At 39.2% G+C, this 15282-nt stretch overlaps 2 protein-coding genes across 4 annotated transcripts; both read right to left on the reverse strand.

The window, feature by feature from the left end:
• Window positions 1-467: 467 nt before the first annotated feature.
• LOC132603213 (uncharacterized) lies at window positions 468-10585 on the reverse strand. Of its 3 annotated transcripts, none has more exons than XM_060316156.1 (3): window positions 5867-10585; window positions 1667-1781; window positions 468-1503 (listed from the first exon to the last, which is right to left on the reverse strand). In XM_060316156.1, the coding sequence occupies exon 1, from the start codon at window positions 9388-9390 to the stop codon at window positions 7033-7035; it is 2358 nt and encodes a 785-aa protein (XP_060172139.1). In that variant the 5' UTR covers window positions 9391-10585; the 3' UTR covers window positions 468-1503; window positions 1667-1781; window positions 5867-7032. The 3 variants fall into 3 exon arrangements, with proteins under 3 accessions (XP_060172139.1, XP_060172140.1, XP_060172138.1); XM_060316157.1 differs by having other exon boundaries at window positions 1592-1781; XM_060316155.1 differs by having other exon boundaries at window positions 468-1781.
• A 1736-nt stretch (window positions 10586-12321) lies between these two features.
• On the reverse strand, window positions 12322-14266 carry LOC132603214 (tyrosine--tRNA ligase, chloroplastic/mitochondrial). Its single transcript, XM_060316158.1, has one exon. It carries the CDS (start codon window positions 14179-14181, stop codon window positions 12622-12624), a length of 1560 nt encoding a protein of 519 aa, XP_060172141.1. The 5' UTR covers window positions 14182-14266; the 3' UTR covers window positions 12322-12621.
• Between the last annotated feature and the right edge of the window lie 1016 nt (window positions 14267-15282).

Raw genomic sequence — 15282 nt, forward strand, 5'->3', positions numbered from 1 at the left:
ACATAGAATCAGCGAATTCATGACAAAGTAAAACTCTTTAATGAAATATTTTATCATAATTAATATTTTTTTCGCTGATAGAAGCATGTTGTACGATTTCAACCTCTAAGTGATCGTTTGGTGCATGGCCAAAATTATCTCGGGATTGTAATTCCGGGACTAATTTATCCCATATCTTGAGACTATTTTATACCATCTCATGGTATAAAATAGTCTCAGGATAAGTGTGATATGCTGGGATATCCCAGCTTATACCATGAGATGCATTTTATACTTTGTTTGGTACAAGATCTAGGATAAATTTATACCTTCTACCAAACATGGTACAAAAAATTAGTGCTGGAATATCCCAGCTTATACCATGCACCAAACGACCCGGGAATAGAATGTAGAATCTGACCCTAAGGTAAAATAATGCATAGATCCATGTACCTTTAGCAAATACAAACAAAATTGACAAACAGATGCACGCAATTTTCTATATTTCTATTGATATTTAACTCTTACCTTGGACAAGAAAGTGCTCCAAGTACACTCAGTATTCAATACCTTTTGATAGTACACACTTTCTGGCCCCAACTACAATGCATAATCACTAACTGCGCCACCACTGCGGCCAAATAGTACAACATCCCCCTTCTTTAATGATTGAGAAATCATTAAAATCTTGAAATTCGATGAATATGAATTTATCACTTTATCCTTCTGCATTTAAATATAAGGCGTTTGTGAGGTGGCAGGTTTCGAGCCTGTGGCATGACACTTAATTCACACATCACTAGTTGCACTCTTATTAATTCACACATCAATAGTTGCACTCTTACTACCGACGGCCACTTAGAGTTTCTTAAGCCACCAAGCACCGGCTCTCCTAACTGGTCTCAGAACTTTGTCACTAATGGATCCGCCAGTTTATCCTTCTCCGCTTAAATATCAGGCTTTCATTTGTGTTGGTAGGGTTTGAGCCCGTGGCATGACACTTTTTTTTTTTTTTTATGACATGGGAACCTGCAGCCGCTACCCTTCAGGTGCGCACAGGGTAAACTCAGCAGTGGCATGACACTTAACCCACAACACTTGCTGCACACTTTACTACTTGACCGCTGCTACTACATAACTGCACTGAAATTCTTTAGAGCTCGATTTCATTACGCCACCGAACACCGAGCATTGTGTATAATGGATCCACCACTTTATCCTTCCCCACATAGATACCAGGCTTTTGTCTGTGTGGCAGGATTCGAACCCATGGCATGACACTTAATCCACACATCACCAACTGTGCTCTTCCTACTTCACCGCCACTACTACCTAATTGCACTGAAATACTTTACAGCTTGAGTTCATTACGCCACCAAACACTGGCTCTCCTACTTGGTCATATCACACTACACACATGCTAAATCCTTGAGATCTTTTTCCACCTACAAGAGGAAGTAAACTCTACAGCTCAAATAGCCAGCCAGCAACACAAGTGACCTACTCTTCTTTCACTCCAGCATTCTGTATACAACAAAACTCATCATAAAATAACAAACGCGAATTTTGCTAGAAAGTTATAGTAACAAATGAAACAACAAAAGTAGAATACTCTGAAGCAAAGGTTAGAGCATTGAATGGCTTCAGATTCTGAATGGAGAAAGCATTTCTGCAATCGGCAGCTTACTTGTTCAGCTTAAATAAATTGCACTATACTAGTAGGCTAGCAGCCACACTAAACAAATCTTGCAGCTATTGAGCAAAGTGGAGGACCGAAACTCTATCAATCACTGAGATCATGCCTGAAAAGAAAAATGGATAGTTCAAGCATCAATCTAATATCATTAAATTGAAAAATAAATATTAAAGTACAAATGAAAAAAGTAAAATATCGCTAATACTGCCCCTAAATATTTTTTGTTACCAAACTGTACAATGTCGCTGCTATGTTAAATAATAAACGCATAAGTCCCTCATGAAGCAGCACGCAAAATAGTAGAATAGGAAAATAATAACAAAGGACAAATATAATAATGCTAACATAGCAAGAATTTTGCATAACCAAAAGAAAGTAAGAACTAACAGGAAGTTGATGAAGCACAATATGAACTCTCAGATCAAAGCATGGAAATTTTTCCTTACAGAGTAATCATCCGAATAAAAGTTATTTCTGTTTTCTCCTTTTCCTGATCTCATGTTCTTTGTCACTTCAGAATTACACTTATACAAAACCAATTTTTTTTAGCTTTGATAGTGTTTCCAAAAGAAAGTAAGGACTTCTACAAAGATGAAGGAATCAAGTCCTTTGAAAAAAGCAAGTCTCCCGTTGAGGCAATGAGCCCATCCGACGAACCCTATTCGTTCAGTGGATCCTGTTTATTAAGGACGGTTACTGCTTAAAATTAAACATCTGAGGCACCCAAGGATGTGGCTTAGTGGTCCTTGGTCAATGAAGTGAGAGGAGAACCACGAGGTCTTAGATTCAAATCCCAGCAGAGGCAAAAACGCTAGGTCATTTCTTCCCATCTGCCTAAGTCCTGATGGACAGAGTTACCCGGTAGTTGTGCTGCTGGGAGTCTGGGAGGTCGTAATAAGTATCCGCTGGAATAACTAAGATGCAATCATGTGGTCCGGACACCACTATCGTAAAAAGAATTAATTAAACATGTGAGCAGGAACAGGAAGGTGTCAAATTTATCCTAAAGGGGGCAAAATAACTGGAGGACGCATCAGCCATTGCCAGACAAAAATTAAGTCTTTCTCCAATTAAACAAGAAGATAACATGGGTATTCTCTAATTAGTGGAGGAATAAATGTTTTCCTTGTCTTCAGATTTTTTTTTCTCTCAAAAATATTTTGGAAAATAGGTCACTCAATCGTCAACCTTATGCTTCAAGAAGTTAAGATTTCTTGTCTATATTCAAACTGATATTGCTAATTTGGAAATTGAACTATGGCAACTCATCTATCTGAAACCCATATGTAGCCCATCTAAGACAAAATCAGCTCAACCCGCAACACTAAAAACCAAAGGGAAACAAGGGAAACCTAGATAAGGAAATCATAAGATCTACTACCATTACAAACAAACTTGGGTTCAAGCTAAGCTACATAAAAGTCAAAAAAACATATAGCAAAGTTAGAAAAACAACATACAGGAAAAACAAGGTGAGAAGAAAAAAAAAAAAAGAAAAAAAAAGATAAACCAAGGGAAGCACTTTTATCGTCAAAAAATGGCTTTGAGGAAGCTGTACAGACCGGCTTTGCAGAAGGTAACACTTGGCAGCAACAATGCCTCCCAAAGCTATGTTTTCACTTTGGCATTTAGGCTTAAAGACTGAGAGAACTAAAACTCCAACACCCCCCTCTCTAACTTTTTAAATGAATTTGACCAGCCCCGCCCTATCCCCTTCACTAAGAGCCCCTCTGCGCCTCCCTGTTTATATGTTATCCTGCCTAAGCTCGATCCTGCCCTATCCCATTGCCAACCCTAGCAAATACATGTTCCCTTTCAATGCACATGAAAGTTACCACCAAATAAAGAAGTACATCAGAAATCAAAAAAGGCCCAAGGATCATTCCTTCACAAATTCAGAGAGTTAATTACATTGAGCAGTTAAGAAGGTACCTCTAATACCCTTCCTTGGGTGGTAGGTCAAAGACATTGGTAAGAACTCATGTATCAATATATCAATTCCGGCAAAACACTAAATAGAGAAGCCATTGAATTATAAGAGATACAGCTAAAACTAAACACCAAGAATGATATACGCAGTGCGGTCAAAGGTTCATTTAAGGCGCGCTTAAGTCCTGAAGCACGGAAAAGCTCAGTGAGGGTGCTTTGCCTTGCTTATGTTGCGCTTCAGTGTAGGCAAGGCACTAGGGCGGGCGCATCATTTCGCATGAGTTCTATCTTGAATAGTGCAATACTAAACAATAAATGTAACCGGCAAAGAGATTTATTAATTGTTAAGGACTGTTATCAATGAATTCATTACTTTTTTCTTTCACTACACATAGTTTTTTATTTTTTCCTGCACTGTGCCTTCTTTTACTAAAGCCAACAATTTAACTGTGCTTTGCGCCAAAAGCCCCAGTATACTTGGAGCGCTTTTTAAAGCTTTTTGCCTTTGACATTACTGGATATAAGCAACATTCACAAAGCGCGCCCCCTCACTCCTTTACATATTGAAAAAAGTTACGCATATCGAGCATATAAAGTTTAACTCAGCATGCATATTTGTACACAGGTACCCTCTGAGACCCTTCTTTGCTAGTAAGATATAGGTAAGAACTTGTATATCAATTGCAATATAACAATCAATACAGAAGCAAGAGTTAAAGACCAAGAATGGTATAAGCAACACTCTTTTTTGTCTTCCCAAAACAGAAATAACAAGATCATCCTCCTCCTTCCATTCTTCTTCTTAATCAACCATTTGAATAATTTAATGGCTTACAGATGTGATTTAAGCTTTCTAATCACTGAGCTGCAACAGCCATATAAGACATGGAACCTAACAGATGGAGTTTACTCTGTCATAGTAGGGAGCCATTGATTCTCTATTTAATTCTCTGTTATTGGTGGGGTAATCTGATAATGCCTACAAATTTACAAAGTTCTAGTGGATAAGGGTGGCTTAGATTGCATTCACAAACAGAAATTAGCACCATATAATATCTTTAGACTTCAATGTTTAGATAATCTACAGAACAGAAGGTAAAGAGGTCTCATTTGGTCTGAAGAAAGCAATTTGCAAACTCACCTTTCCTTCTTTATGAAGCTCATTTTATTGCTTTTTTTTTTTTTTACTTTTCATGATCTCTGTCACTACAGAATTACACTTATATGCAACCGATTTTTCTTTTTAGCTTTTAATAGTGTTCCAAAAGGAAATTAACAAGGACTTCTACAAAGATGAAGGAATAAAGTCCTTTGAAAGAAGCAAGTCTAACCTTTGACGCAACGAGCACATCCGATGAACCTCTATTCGTTCAGTGGACCTTGTTTCTAAGAAGAACGATTACTACTTAAATTAAACATGTGAGGCACCTGGATATGGACTAGTGGTCAGTGAAGTTGGAGGAGAACCATGGTGTCTCAGGTTCAAATCTTAGCGGAGGCAAAAAACACTAGGTGATTCCATCTGCCAAAGCCTTGGTGGGATATATTACCCGGTAGTGGTGATAATGGGAGTTAGCAAGTACCTGGTAGAATAGTCGAGATGCGCGCAAGTTGGCCTGGGCACTATCAACAACAACATACCCAGTGTAATCCCATAAGTGGAGTCTAGGGAGGGTAGATGTACGCAGACCTTAAAAAACTAATTAAACATCTGAGCAGAAATAGAAAGGAGTCAAATTAAACCTAAAGGAGGCAATTAACTGTAGAATGCATCAGACATTGCCAGACAGTAATTTAAGTCTTTTTTCAATTAAACAAGAAGATAAGGTTGGTACTTTCTAATTAGTGAAGGTGCATATGTTTTCCTTATTCAAACTTTCTTTCACCGATCTTTTGGAAAATAGTTCCACTCACTCACTCATCAACCTTAGGCTTCAAGCAGTCAAAATTTCTGGTCTCTGTTCAAACGAATATTGCTCATCCGGAAATTCATCTATGGTAACTCATCTATCTCAAAACCTATAAGTTGCTCATCTAAGACAAAATCAGATCCAACCCACAACACTAAAAACCAAAGAGAAACAAGGAAACCTAGATAAGGAAATCATAAAATCTACCATTTCAAACAAACTTGGGTTCAAGCGAAGCTAGATTAAAGTGAAAAAAAAAAAACAATAGAGCAAAGTTTAGAAAAGAATGAAGGAAAAATAAAGTGAGAGGGAAAAAAAAAAAAAAAAGATAAACCAAGGGAAGCACTTTTACCGTCAACGATGGCTTTGAGGAAGCTGTAGGGAATGGCTTGGTGGAAGGTAAGACTTGCCAGCAACAATGGCTCCCAAAACTGAGTTTTCACTTTGACATTTAGGCTTAAAGACTGAAGAATGTGTTTTTTTTTTTTTTTTTTTTTTGGAAATGGTAAAGTTTTATTTATAGAAAAAAGTACCAAGATGGTACAAGAAGTACAAAAACAAAAGGAGTGCAGATCAAAACAAAGATTCCACATCTACTGTCTTCCCCCTAGCAAATCCAAAAACTCTATATACTCATTTGTGTAAGACTGCCCTTACACCATAAGAAAAGATTCTGTAAACATTTGTTCTTAATTCTAGAAAAATGATCTCTTTGTCCTTCAGAAACAAGCTCTATTCCTCTCCAGCCATAAGATCCAAAATATGCATAAAGGAATAGTATTCCAAATCTGCTTCAAGCTTTTCAGTATTCTCTGCCCTTGCCAGCACTTAAGAAAGTCCCTTATGTTATTAGGTATTGCCCAAGAGATACCGTAAATACTCAGAAAAAAGTCCCAGCACTGTCTAGAAATTCTACAGTGCAAAAAGAGATGTCCAACAGATTCTTGTTCCTCCTCACAAAATAACACCTGTTAGCCAGAAAAAAACCTCCCCAAGTTACAATCCAACCAAAGACAGCTACTTTCATAGGGATTTTTGTCTTTCAAATCATCTTCCACGGCCAATTGGGTTCCCAAAAACTTGTCTGCCTCATCAACAAATTGTAGCAATTTGTCACGTCCTTAGTCTTCAACTAAGCGCACGTGCGGCACTTGACAACTCGCTCACGTTCTTGCATAACTTGCTCACGATCTTGCTATGCCAAGTCAGCCTAGATTACTACACTCAAGATCGCTAAGGGAATAGTAATTGAGAAAGACGAGAGAAATTTGCTAGAAGGAAGCTTTTTTATTATAGAAGACTTAATTGATTTTGCTTGATGATTTACAAATGAATGACCCTCCTATTTATACTACTCACCTAGGGACTAGTATGTAAATAATAATTATTATACAAGTCCTTACATATTAACAAATAAGCCCCTATTCTAGAAATCTCTACACAACTCTATTATTCTAAGGACTTTCCATGCAATTCCATAAGGTTCTAAGGTCTTCCATGAGAAATCTCTATATTTCTCTAGAACCTTCTCACATAAGCTAGCCTCCTCTCCATGTAAGCATCCACATAAGCTTCCTGCATGGCAAAAAATAGTTCCACGTGGCGCCTAGGTGGCATGATGACGTGGCGGGTCATCACACTCTCCCCCACCTGATGTTGCGACGACCACGGCGCACTGCTGTTGCTCAAACTTTTGACTCTTGTTTTAAAATTGCCACAAGTCTTTGTATCGTTCGCATGTGACCTCTTCCAGTAATTTCCCTTTCCAATGCACGAGAATAATGGTATTGGCTTCTTGCCCTTGTTTCTGCCTAGCCTGGTAGTCAATGATAGCTTCAATCTCCCTATCGTGTGAGGTGGTGACGGTAATCGGTGTATGACTTGACCCTTTTCCTGTTCATGCTCCAACTCAATCTTGTGATCCTGCTCAAGCCTAAGAGGCAAGCGTTTAGGTAGCTCTTTGGAAATACCATTTTTGTTTTCTTCGAGCAAATTATCTTCCTCCAAACTTGTAATGGTTGTCATGAATGTTGGCTCTTCTTTCTTGAGCCCCTCGACAAGCTGCAAAGCTGAAAGTTGTGCATGGCCCTGTTCATGCGACATAGTCACTGTAGGCATCATGCAAGCGCCTTCTTGCTCCATGACCAAGAGACGTTGGAGGTAGGGATCGATCATCGCGTGGCAATGTGTAAAGAATTCTTGCCCCAAAACAATGTCAAAAATATCCATAGTAGTGGCGGTAAAATTTGTCATACCTTTCCAATCGCCCAATTTGACACTAACGCCACTAACTACACCACGAGCATTTTCTGGCTTAGCATTCACGGTCTTAACGAGGGCGTTAATTGGAGCGAGCTTCAACTCTAGTCTCTTCGCTGCAGCCTCGGTCACAAAATTGTGAGTCGCTCCAGTGTCCACCAATGCACGAGCGGGCTTGTTATTGATGGTGAGATCCACGTACTGGTTTTTATTATCATTAGTTTGACTATCTTGCTTCGCGACAGCGCCACATAGTCTAATCGTCCCCAACTGAGCGATTCCCGTACTCTGTGTTTGCGTCTGCTCATTTCTTTCATGCACCATAGCGCTAAGGCTCTTTAGGTCAGGGCAATTTTTGAAGTTGTGCGGCCCTCCGCATAAGTAGCATCCCTTCTTCTCGACCTGCGCCTTCTTCTCAGCATAGCCCTGACGACCATTTGACTTTTTGCCATCGAACTTGTTGGCATTTTGAGTCCTGGAGTAGTATTGTTGAGACTCCTTGTTCTTACCACGGTCTCTCCCACCTGTGGCATTGCCACCCCTTGACTCATGACCTTTGCCTTTGTCGCGTTTGTCATGCTTGAAATCCATCAAAGACTCGGCCTCCACTATGGCTTGGTCTATATCACTGACTTGTCGGCGTTGCAACTCTTGCTTAGCCCAGTTCTGTAACCCGTCCATGAAGTGAAATAACAAGTCATCACTAGTGAGGTTGGGAATTTGAAGCATAAGAGTGGTGAACTCCTTGACATAGTCGCGAATGCTCCCTGTCTGCTTCAACTCTCTAAGTTTGCGCCTTGCCTCATACAAGACATTATTTGGGAAGAACTGTCGCTTGAACTCATGCTTGAACTGATCCCACGTGTTGATTGTGCATAGACCTCTGTCAGTATCAGCGACCTTTCTTCTCCACCATAGCATGGCAGTCTCTGTTAAGTACAACACAGCGGTATTGATCTTGGCCTCATCGTCCCTTACTTTGCCATGCTTGAAATAGTTCTCCAAGTGCCAAAGAAAGTTCTCCACCTCTTGTGCATCACGAACTCCTTTGAACACTGGTGGCTTAGGAGCCTCGATCTTAGCCTCCCTCATCACGACAACATTGTTGGCTGCCTCAGTCACACCAACATTGACCTGCTTTTCGAGTGCCACTATCTTTGCCTTCATGGCATCGATAGTACTCAACGCCGCCATGAGTTTGCACTCTAAGGCAGTAATGGTTTGCTTTACCTCAATCTCAGCCTGCATGTGCCCTTCCAAGTCATTTCGGATGCTTTCAATCTCTTCAAGAGTATGCCCCTCAAGAACGCTAAGAGTGCCCTCCACCTTGCCTAAACGTTGGCCAAATATGTCGATGGCATCCATCCCCACATTAACCTTCATAACCCACTCTTTACAGAGCGAGATGTCCTCGGACAGGACCTCCACGTCATCCTCGCTCGCCTCAGTCGTAGATGGTTCTTGGGATGTAAGCCCTTCATTTGGCGCAACCTCTGGCAGCACCTCCTGGCTCTTGTTGGTGTCATTCCTCTTTTTGTTATGGCCCTTCTTGCCAGCAGCATCCTGGATGACGTTGGCTTGGGTTTTAGCAGCATTGATTTCTCCGTCGTTTGTCATTCCCTCAGTCGTAACCTTCGCTCTGATACCACGTTGTCACGTCCTTAGTCTTCAACTAAGCGCACGTGCGGCACTTGACAACTCGCTCACGTTCTTGCATAACTTGCTCACGATCTTGCTATGCCAAGTCAGCCTAGATTACTACACTCAAGACCGCTAAGGGAATAGTAATTGAGAAAGACGAGAGAAATTTGCTAGAAGGAAGCTTTTTTATTATAGAAGACTTAATTGATTTTGCTTGATGATTTACAAATGAATGACCCTCCTATTTATACTACTCACCTAGGGACTAGTATGTAAATAATAATTATTATACAAGTCCTTACATATTAACAAATAAGCCCCTATTCTAGAAATCTCTACACAACTCTATTATTCGAAGGACTTTCCATGCAATTCCATAAGGTTCTAAGGTCTTCCATGAGAAATCTCTATATTTCTCTAGAACCTTCTCACATAAGCTAGCCTCCTCTCCATGTAAGCATCCACATAAGCTTCCTGCATGGCAAAAAATAGTTCCACGTGGCGCCTAGGTGGCATGATGACGTGGCGGGTCATCACAAATTGCTCACATAGAATTTTTTGCCCTTGCTATTCTTCTAGATCAGAGAATCCCTTTTATTAGTGTCAATACGCGCTGATTCTAATTGTTGCATCATCTGACAGAATCCTTCTATCTCCCAATTGTTCAAATTTCTTCTAAAATTAAAATGCCAACCTGAATTTGTATAGAATTCAGCTATAGTACCTTCCTTGTTGATAGAACAGTTATATTGGAAATCTGGTTCCCAAACTCTCATCGCCTATCCATGTATCAGTCCAGAACCTGAATCTCTCACCATTGCCCACTCTTAAACTGGTATGAGAAAATAATTCATCCCATAACCTGATTATGTTCTTCCAGATACACCCTTTTGAGTGAGAGTTAGCTAAACATAGTCTCCATCCCTCCTTTACTCCATAAACAGCTTCAATTATCTGCTTCCAAAAAGCCTCATCTTCAGAACTATATTTCCATTGCCACTTAAAGAGCAAGCTTTTGTTATGCATCTTCAAGTTTCATATTCCCAGTCCTCCCCCTTTTTTATCCCTTACAACCTTCTCCATTCATTAGATGCATCTTTCTATTTCCAGCACAACCTTCCCATAGGAACTAAAACTCCATCAAATTTTATCCAACCGTCACACACACAGAATCCCCCCCCCCCCCCCCCCAACCAAAACAACTTTTAACTTTTTAAATGTATTTGACTAGCCCCACCCTATCTTCACGTAAGAGCTCCTCTGTGCCTCGCTGTTTATGCGTTGTCCTGCCATACCCCATTGCCAACCCTAGCAAATACAAGTTCCTTTCAATGCACATGAAAATTACTACCAAATAAAGACGTACATCAGAAATCAAAAGGCCCCAAGAATCCTTTACAAATTCAGAAAGTTAATTACATTGAGCAATAAAGGTTGTGGTACACATTCAGCATTATAGTATTTCAACAAAGGTACCTCTTAACACGCTTCCTTGGGTGGTAGGTCAAAGACATTGGTAAGAACTCATGTATCAATATAATTTCAAAAAAAAAAAAAAAGAACTCATGTATCAATATATCAATTCCAGCGTAACACTCAATGGAGAAGCCATTGAATTATAAGAGATGCAGCTAAAGCTAAACACCAAGAAGGATATAAGCAGTGTGGTCAAATGCTCATTTCAGACGCGCTTAAAGTCTGAAGCACGGAAAAGCTCAATGAGGGTGCTTTGCCTTGCTTATGTTGCACTTCAGTGTCGGCAAGACAACAGGCATGGGCGCCTCATTTCCGATGAGTTATCTTGAATCGAGCAATACTAAACAATAAATGTAATCGGCAAAGAGATGTATTAATTGTTAAGGACAATGTTATCAGTGAATTTGTCACTTTTTTCTTGCACTACATGTATTCTTTTCTTCTTCACTGTGTCTTCGTTTACTAAAGCCAACAATTTAACTGTGCTTTGTGCCACCCCAGTATACTTGGAGCACTTTTTAAAGATTTTTGCCTACTGGATTATAAGCAACATTCGCAAAGCGCCTACCCACCCCCCACCCCCACATTCCTTTTACATATAAAGTTTAATTATACACATTCAGCATGCGTATTTGTACATAGGTACCCTCTGACACCTTCTTTGCTAGTAAGATATAGGTAAAAACTTATACATCATTGCAATATAACAATCAATAGAGAAGCAAGAGCTAAAGACCAAGAATGGTATAAGCAACATTCTTTTTTTGTCTTCCCAAAACAGAAATAAACAAGATCATCCTCCTCCTTCCATTCTTCTTCTTAATCAATGTCATTTTTCTTCTTCATATTCTTCCTTGGCACAAACACTAGCAACATTAATTACACATAATTTCAATCCTCAATGTTTAGTCACCAGAAGAGCCAAACACTAAGCTGATGCCACTCTCCCTTTCCAGAAAAAACTAAACTACCAACCAAAGGGCACAGCGAACCAACAAAAACTAATCCGTGTTGCTCCAAGGATTATACAAGAGTGTGGAGAGGCAAGTTTATAATTGGACACAACTAATAAAACTTTTGCTACAGTATTCCAGAAACTGATAAAAGTAGAGTCTATTTCAAATCACATCTCACCAAACCAACATATACTGCTCGTCAACCCAGATAATTATTATGATTCTTTCAGGATCAGTAATTTATAAGCTAAGCCAATCACCTGGCTGTCAACTAAAACAAGATTTACGGATTCTCCGTGATAGAACTTGATTGCTTCTAAAATCATGTCGAATAAAAGATACTAATGGAAGCAAGGAGGCAGAGATGACATCGTTAAAGTCAAACCATAAATAAGGAGTCCTCTTAACTGCAATAAGATACCATAGAAGAAGAAAAGCCAAGACCTTTTTTCAATTAAAAAAAAATCTGCAAGAATACAAGTAATTCATAAAGCTTGTATAACTCAAATTTGTCTTCCATTAAGACCATTATTTTTCAAAATAATTACATAAAAATACCAAGAGAAGAGTAAAAAAATCCTGTTGTGGTAATATAGATCTTCTCACTTTCCTCTCCACACTTAACCATCTTCCTCTCGTTCTATCATAAGCATATCAGGTAAAACTCTGTATCTCATCCAACACAGAATGCTAATATTAGAATTACCATCTACACACGAGTCAAAAATAACTATTCCTCAAACCCAAATAGTGGGGATAAATTTAGACAAATACGTTAGGATATTCTTACAACCATCTTGTTCTTTTTCCCTGCAGACAAAAGGATAACTTTGTCATCGACAACGTCATCCGCCTCAATCTTCTTACTCTCACTATCAACTTTTGCATTATTCAAGTAAAGTCCCCCTTGCTTAAGCATTCGTCGTGCAGCTGATTTGCTCTCGAGCAAACCACTCGAAACATAAAGATCCAAAACCGGTATATTCAACACCTGATCATAATTCATGGAACAAGAAGGAACATCAGCTGCAATACCCTCAATTGTTTTCCAATCCAATTTAGTATCAGAATTTCCAGGCTTCAACGCCTCTGTAGCCTTAAGTGCCTCTTCCAATCCCTCTTGTCCATGAACAAACCGTGTAACCTCCTCCGCTAACCTACGCTGAGCTGTATTAGGAACATATCCAGGTTTTCCCATATCCTTCTCCAGCTCATCAATCTCTTCAATGCTCAAAAAAGTAAGTATCTTTAGAAACCTCACTACATCATCATCCGAGACCGAAAAAAAGTACTGATAAAACTTATACGGCGATAAAAGAGAAGGCGATAACCAAATCGCACCATCTTCCGATTTTCCAAACTTAGTACCATCACTCTTCAAAAGCAACGGAAAAGTAACCCCGAAAACAACCGGTACATTGCCAACATTTCCATTTTCGGAAGATTTTCCTAAAATACGACGAATAAGATCAGTACCAGCAGTAATATTACCCCATTGATCACTACCACCAATTTGCACATTAACCCCTTCATTTTCATACAAATGTACAAAATCATAACCTTGTAAAAGCTGATAAGTAAACTCAGCATAACTCATTCCTTGCTCACTATTCTCCAATCTTTTCTTCACACTTTCTTTAGACATCATAGTACCAACTCTAGCAAACCTACCAACATTCCTTAAAAACTCCAAAAACTTAACATCTTTCCACCAATCATAATTATTCAAAATTTCAACCTTTGAAGCATTTTCACAAACACCTTGTGTGCATCCCAAAATCTTACTAATAATCACACTAATCCCATTTACATTCTTCTCAAGTGTTACTAAATCAAGTTCGGGTCGCTCCAAACTCTTACCAGACGGGTCACCGACCCGACCCGTTGCGCCACCAATAAGTGCAACAGCATTATGACCACAACGTAAAAACCAAGAAAGTACAATTAAACCCAATAAGTTCCCAAGATGTAAACTTTCGGCAGTCGGGTCAAACCCGCAATACACTTTTAATGGGCCTAAGTTCGGGTCGCGAAGTGAGTCGCTAGTTACTGATTCCAATAACCCTCTCTGTTCAAGAATGTGGAGGATATTATTATCGGGTCGGGTTTTACGGGTCGGGTTAGGGGAAGATTCGGGTTGTTGAGATTCTTCTTGAGGTGTTGTCAATGGTGAGATAGAGCAAAAGGGGTGATCTTGGGTAAAATTGGGTTTGGAATGGCTATTGGGGAGAAAAAGGTAAGTGGGGAGTGATAGTTTTTTTGTGAAGAAAGAGGAAGTGAAAGGTCTTTGAGTAGTGCTGAGAAGAAAAGATCGAAGGCAAGTGTTAATGGCCATTTTCGTGTGTGTTGGACTGTTAAGAGTTTTGATGTTTTATCTGCTTGGAAACCGCGAGTCCTTGGATGGCATTTGTGTGCCTTCCGCAACTTAGACAATAGGGAAAAGGTCAAATATACCCTCCAAAAAGGATCAAAAATATCCTCTACCGTGGAAAAAGAGCAAAAAGTATTATCCGAATTTATTTTGGATAAAAAATACCCAACTCATCCTTAAAGTTTTTAGGCAAAAGTCATAGATAGCCCTCTAAATTTTATCACATTTTTCTCATGGTTACCTAAACCTAACATTATTCCAATTTGATACCTAAACTACTTTGAATTTGTACCACATAAGCACTTTTTGGACAATCAGTGCAAAATATGAAGTGTGTGTAGGCCACTCGCTGATGATGTGGCAAAACGACGAATTAAATGAGGGCACGTGGCATTTGGATTCAAAATAATTATTAAAAAATGAGTTGTGGTTTTTTATTAAAGCAATGTTATTTTAAACCTATTTTAACTCATTAAAGAAATAATTTTAAAAAAATAACGGACCCCACCACAACCAAAACAATCACCACCACCGACCGCCATTCCCCACCCCCAGTCGCCGTTCCTCCACCCCACCAACAATTATTCTCCTTTTCTTCCTTTCTACATCTCCATCCCCACCCACCCAACACAACCCTACCCTTCTTCTTCCCCGCAAAACCATTCCCGACTTTCCATCAACTCAACAACCCATTTTTATTTCTCCTACACCTGATATCGTAGCCGGTTGACTGCTAAAATAGGTCATACCAACCCTTTTCCGGATGGCCTTCAAGTTGTTCTTTTCATTTTCACAAAATTTTCCACCAAATTTTTTTGCAGATCTGAAAAGTGTGAAATTTAGTTAAATCTTCCATGGATATTAGCCGGAAATTTTATCTCCGACGAACCTTTTTATTCATCTATTTAATCTAAAATTCTATTTAATAGTTGCATTATAGTTTATGGATAAAGGACTTACCATTTTAAGAATGAATTAATGGAGTTATGAGAACAATTATTTTTCATAAAACATGTGGGATATAACAGAGGGATGTGGTAGCTAAAATGGTGGTTAGAAAAGCAA

This window comes from Lycium barbarum, chromosome 7, assembly GCF_019175385.1.
Source record: "Lycium barbarum isolate Lr01 chromosome 7, ASM1917538v2, whole genome shotgun sequence".
Lineage (NCBI taxonomy): Eukaryota > Viridiplantae > Streptophyta > Magnoliopsida > Solanales > Solanaceae > Lycium > Lycium barbarum.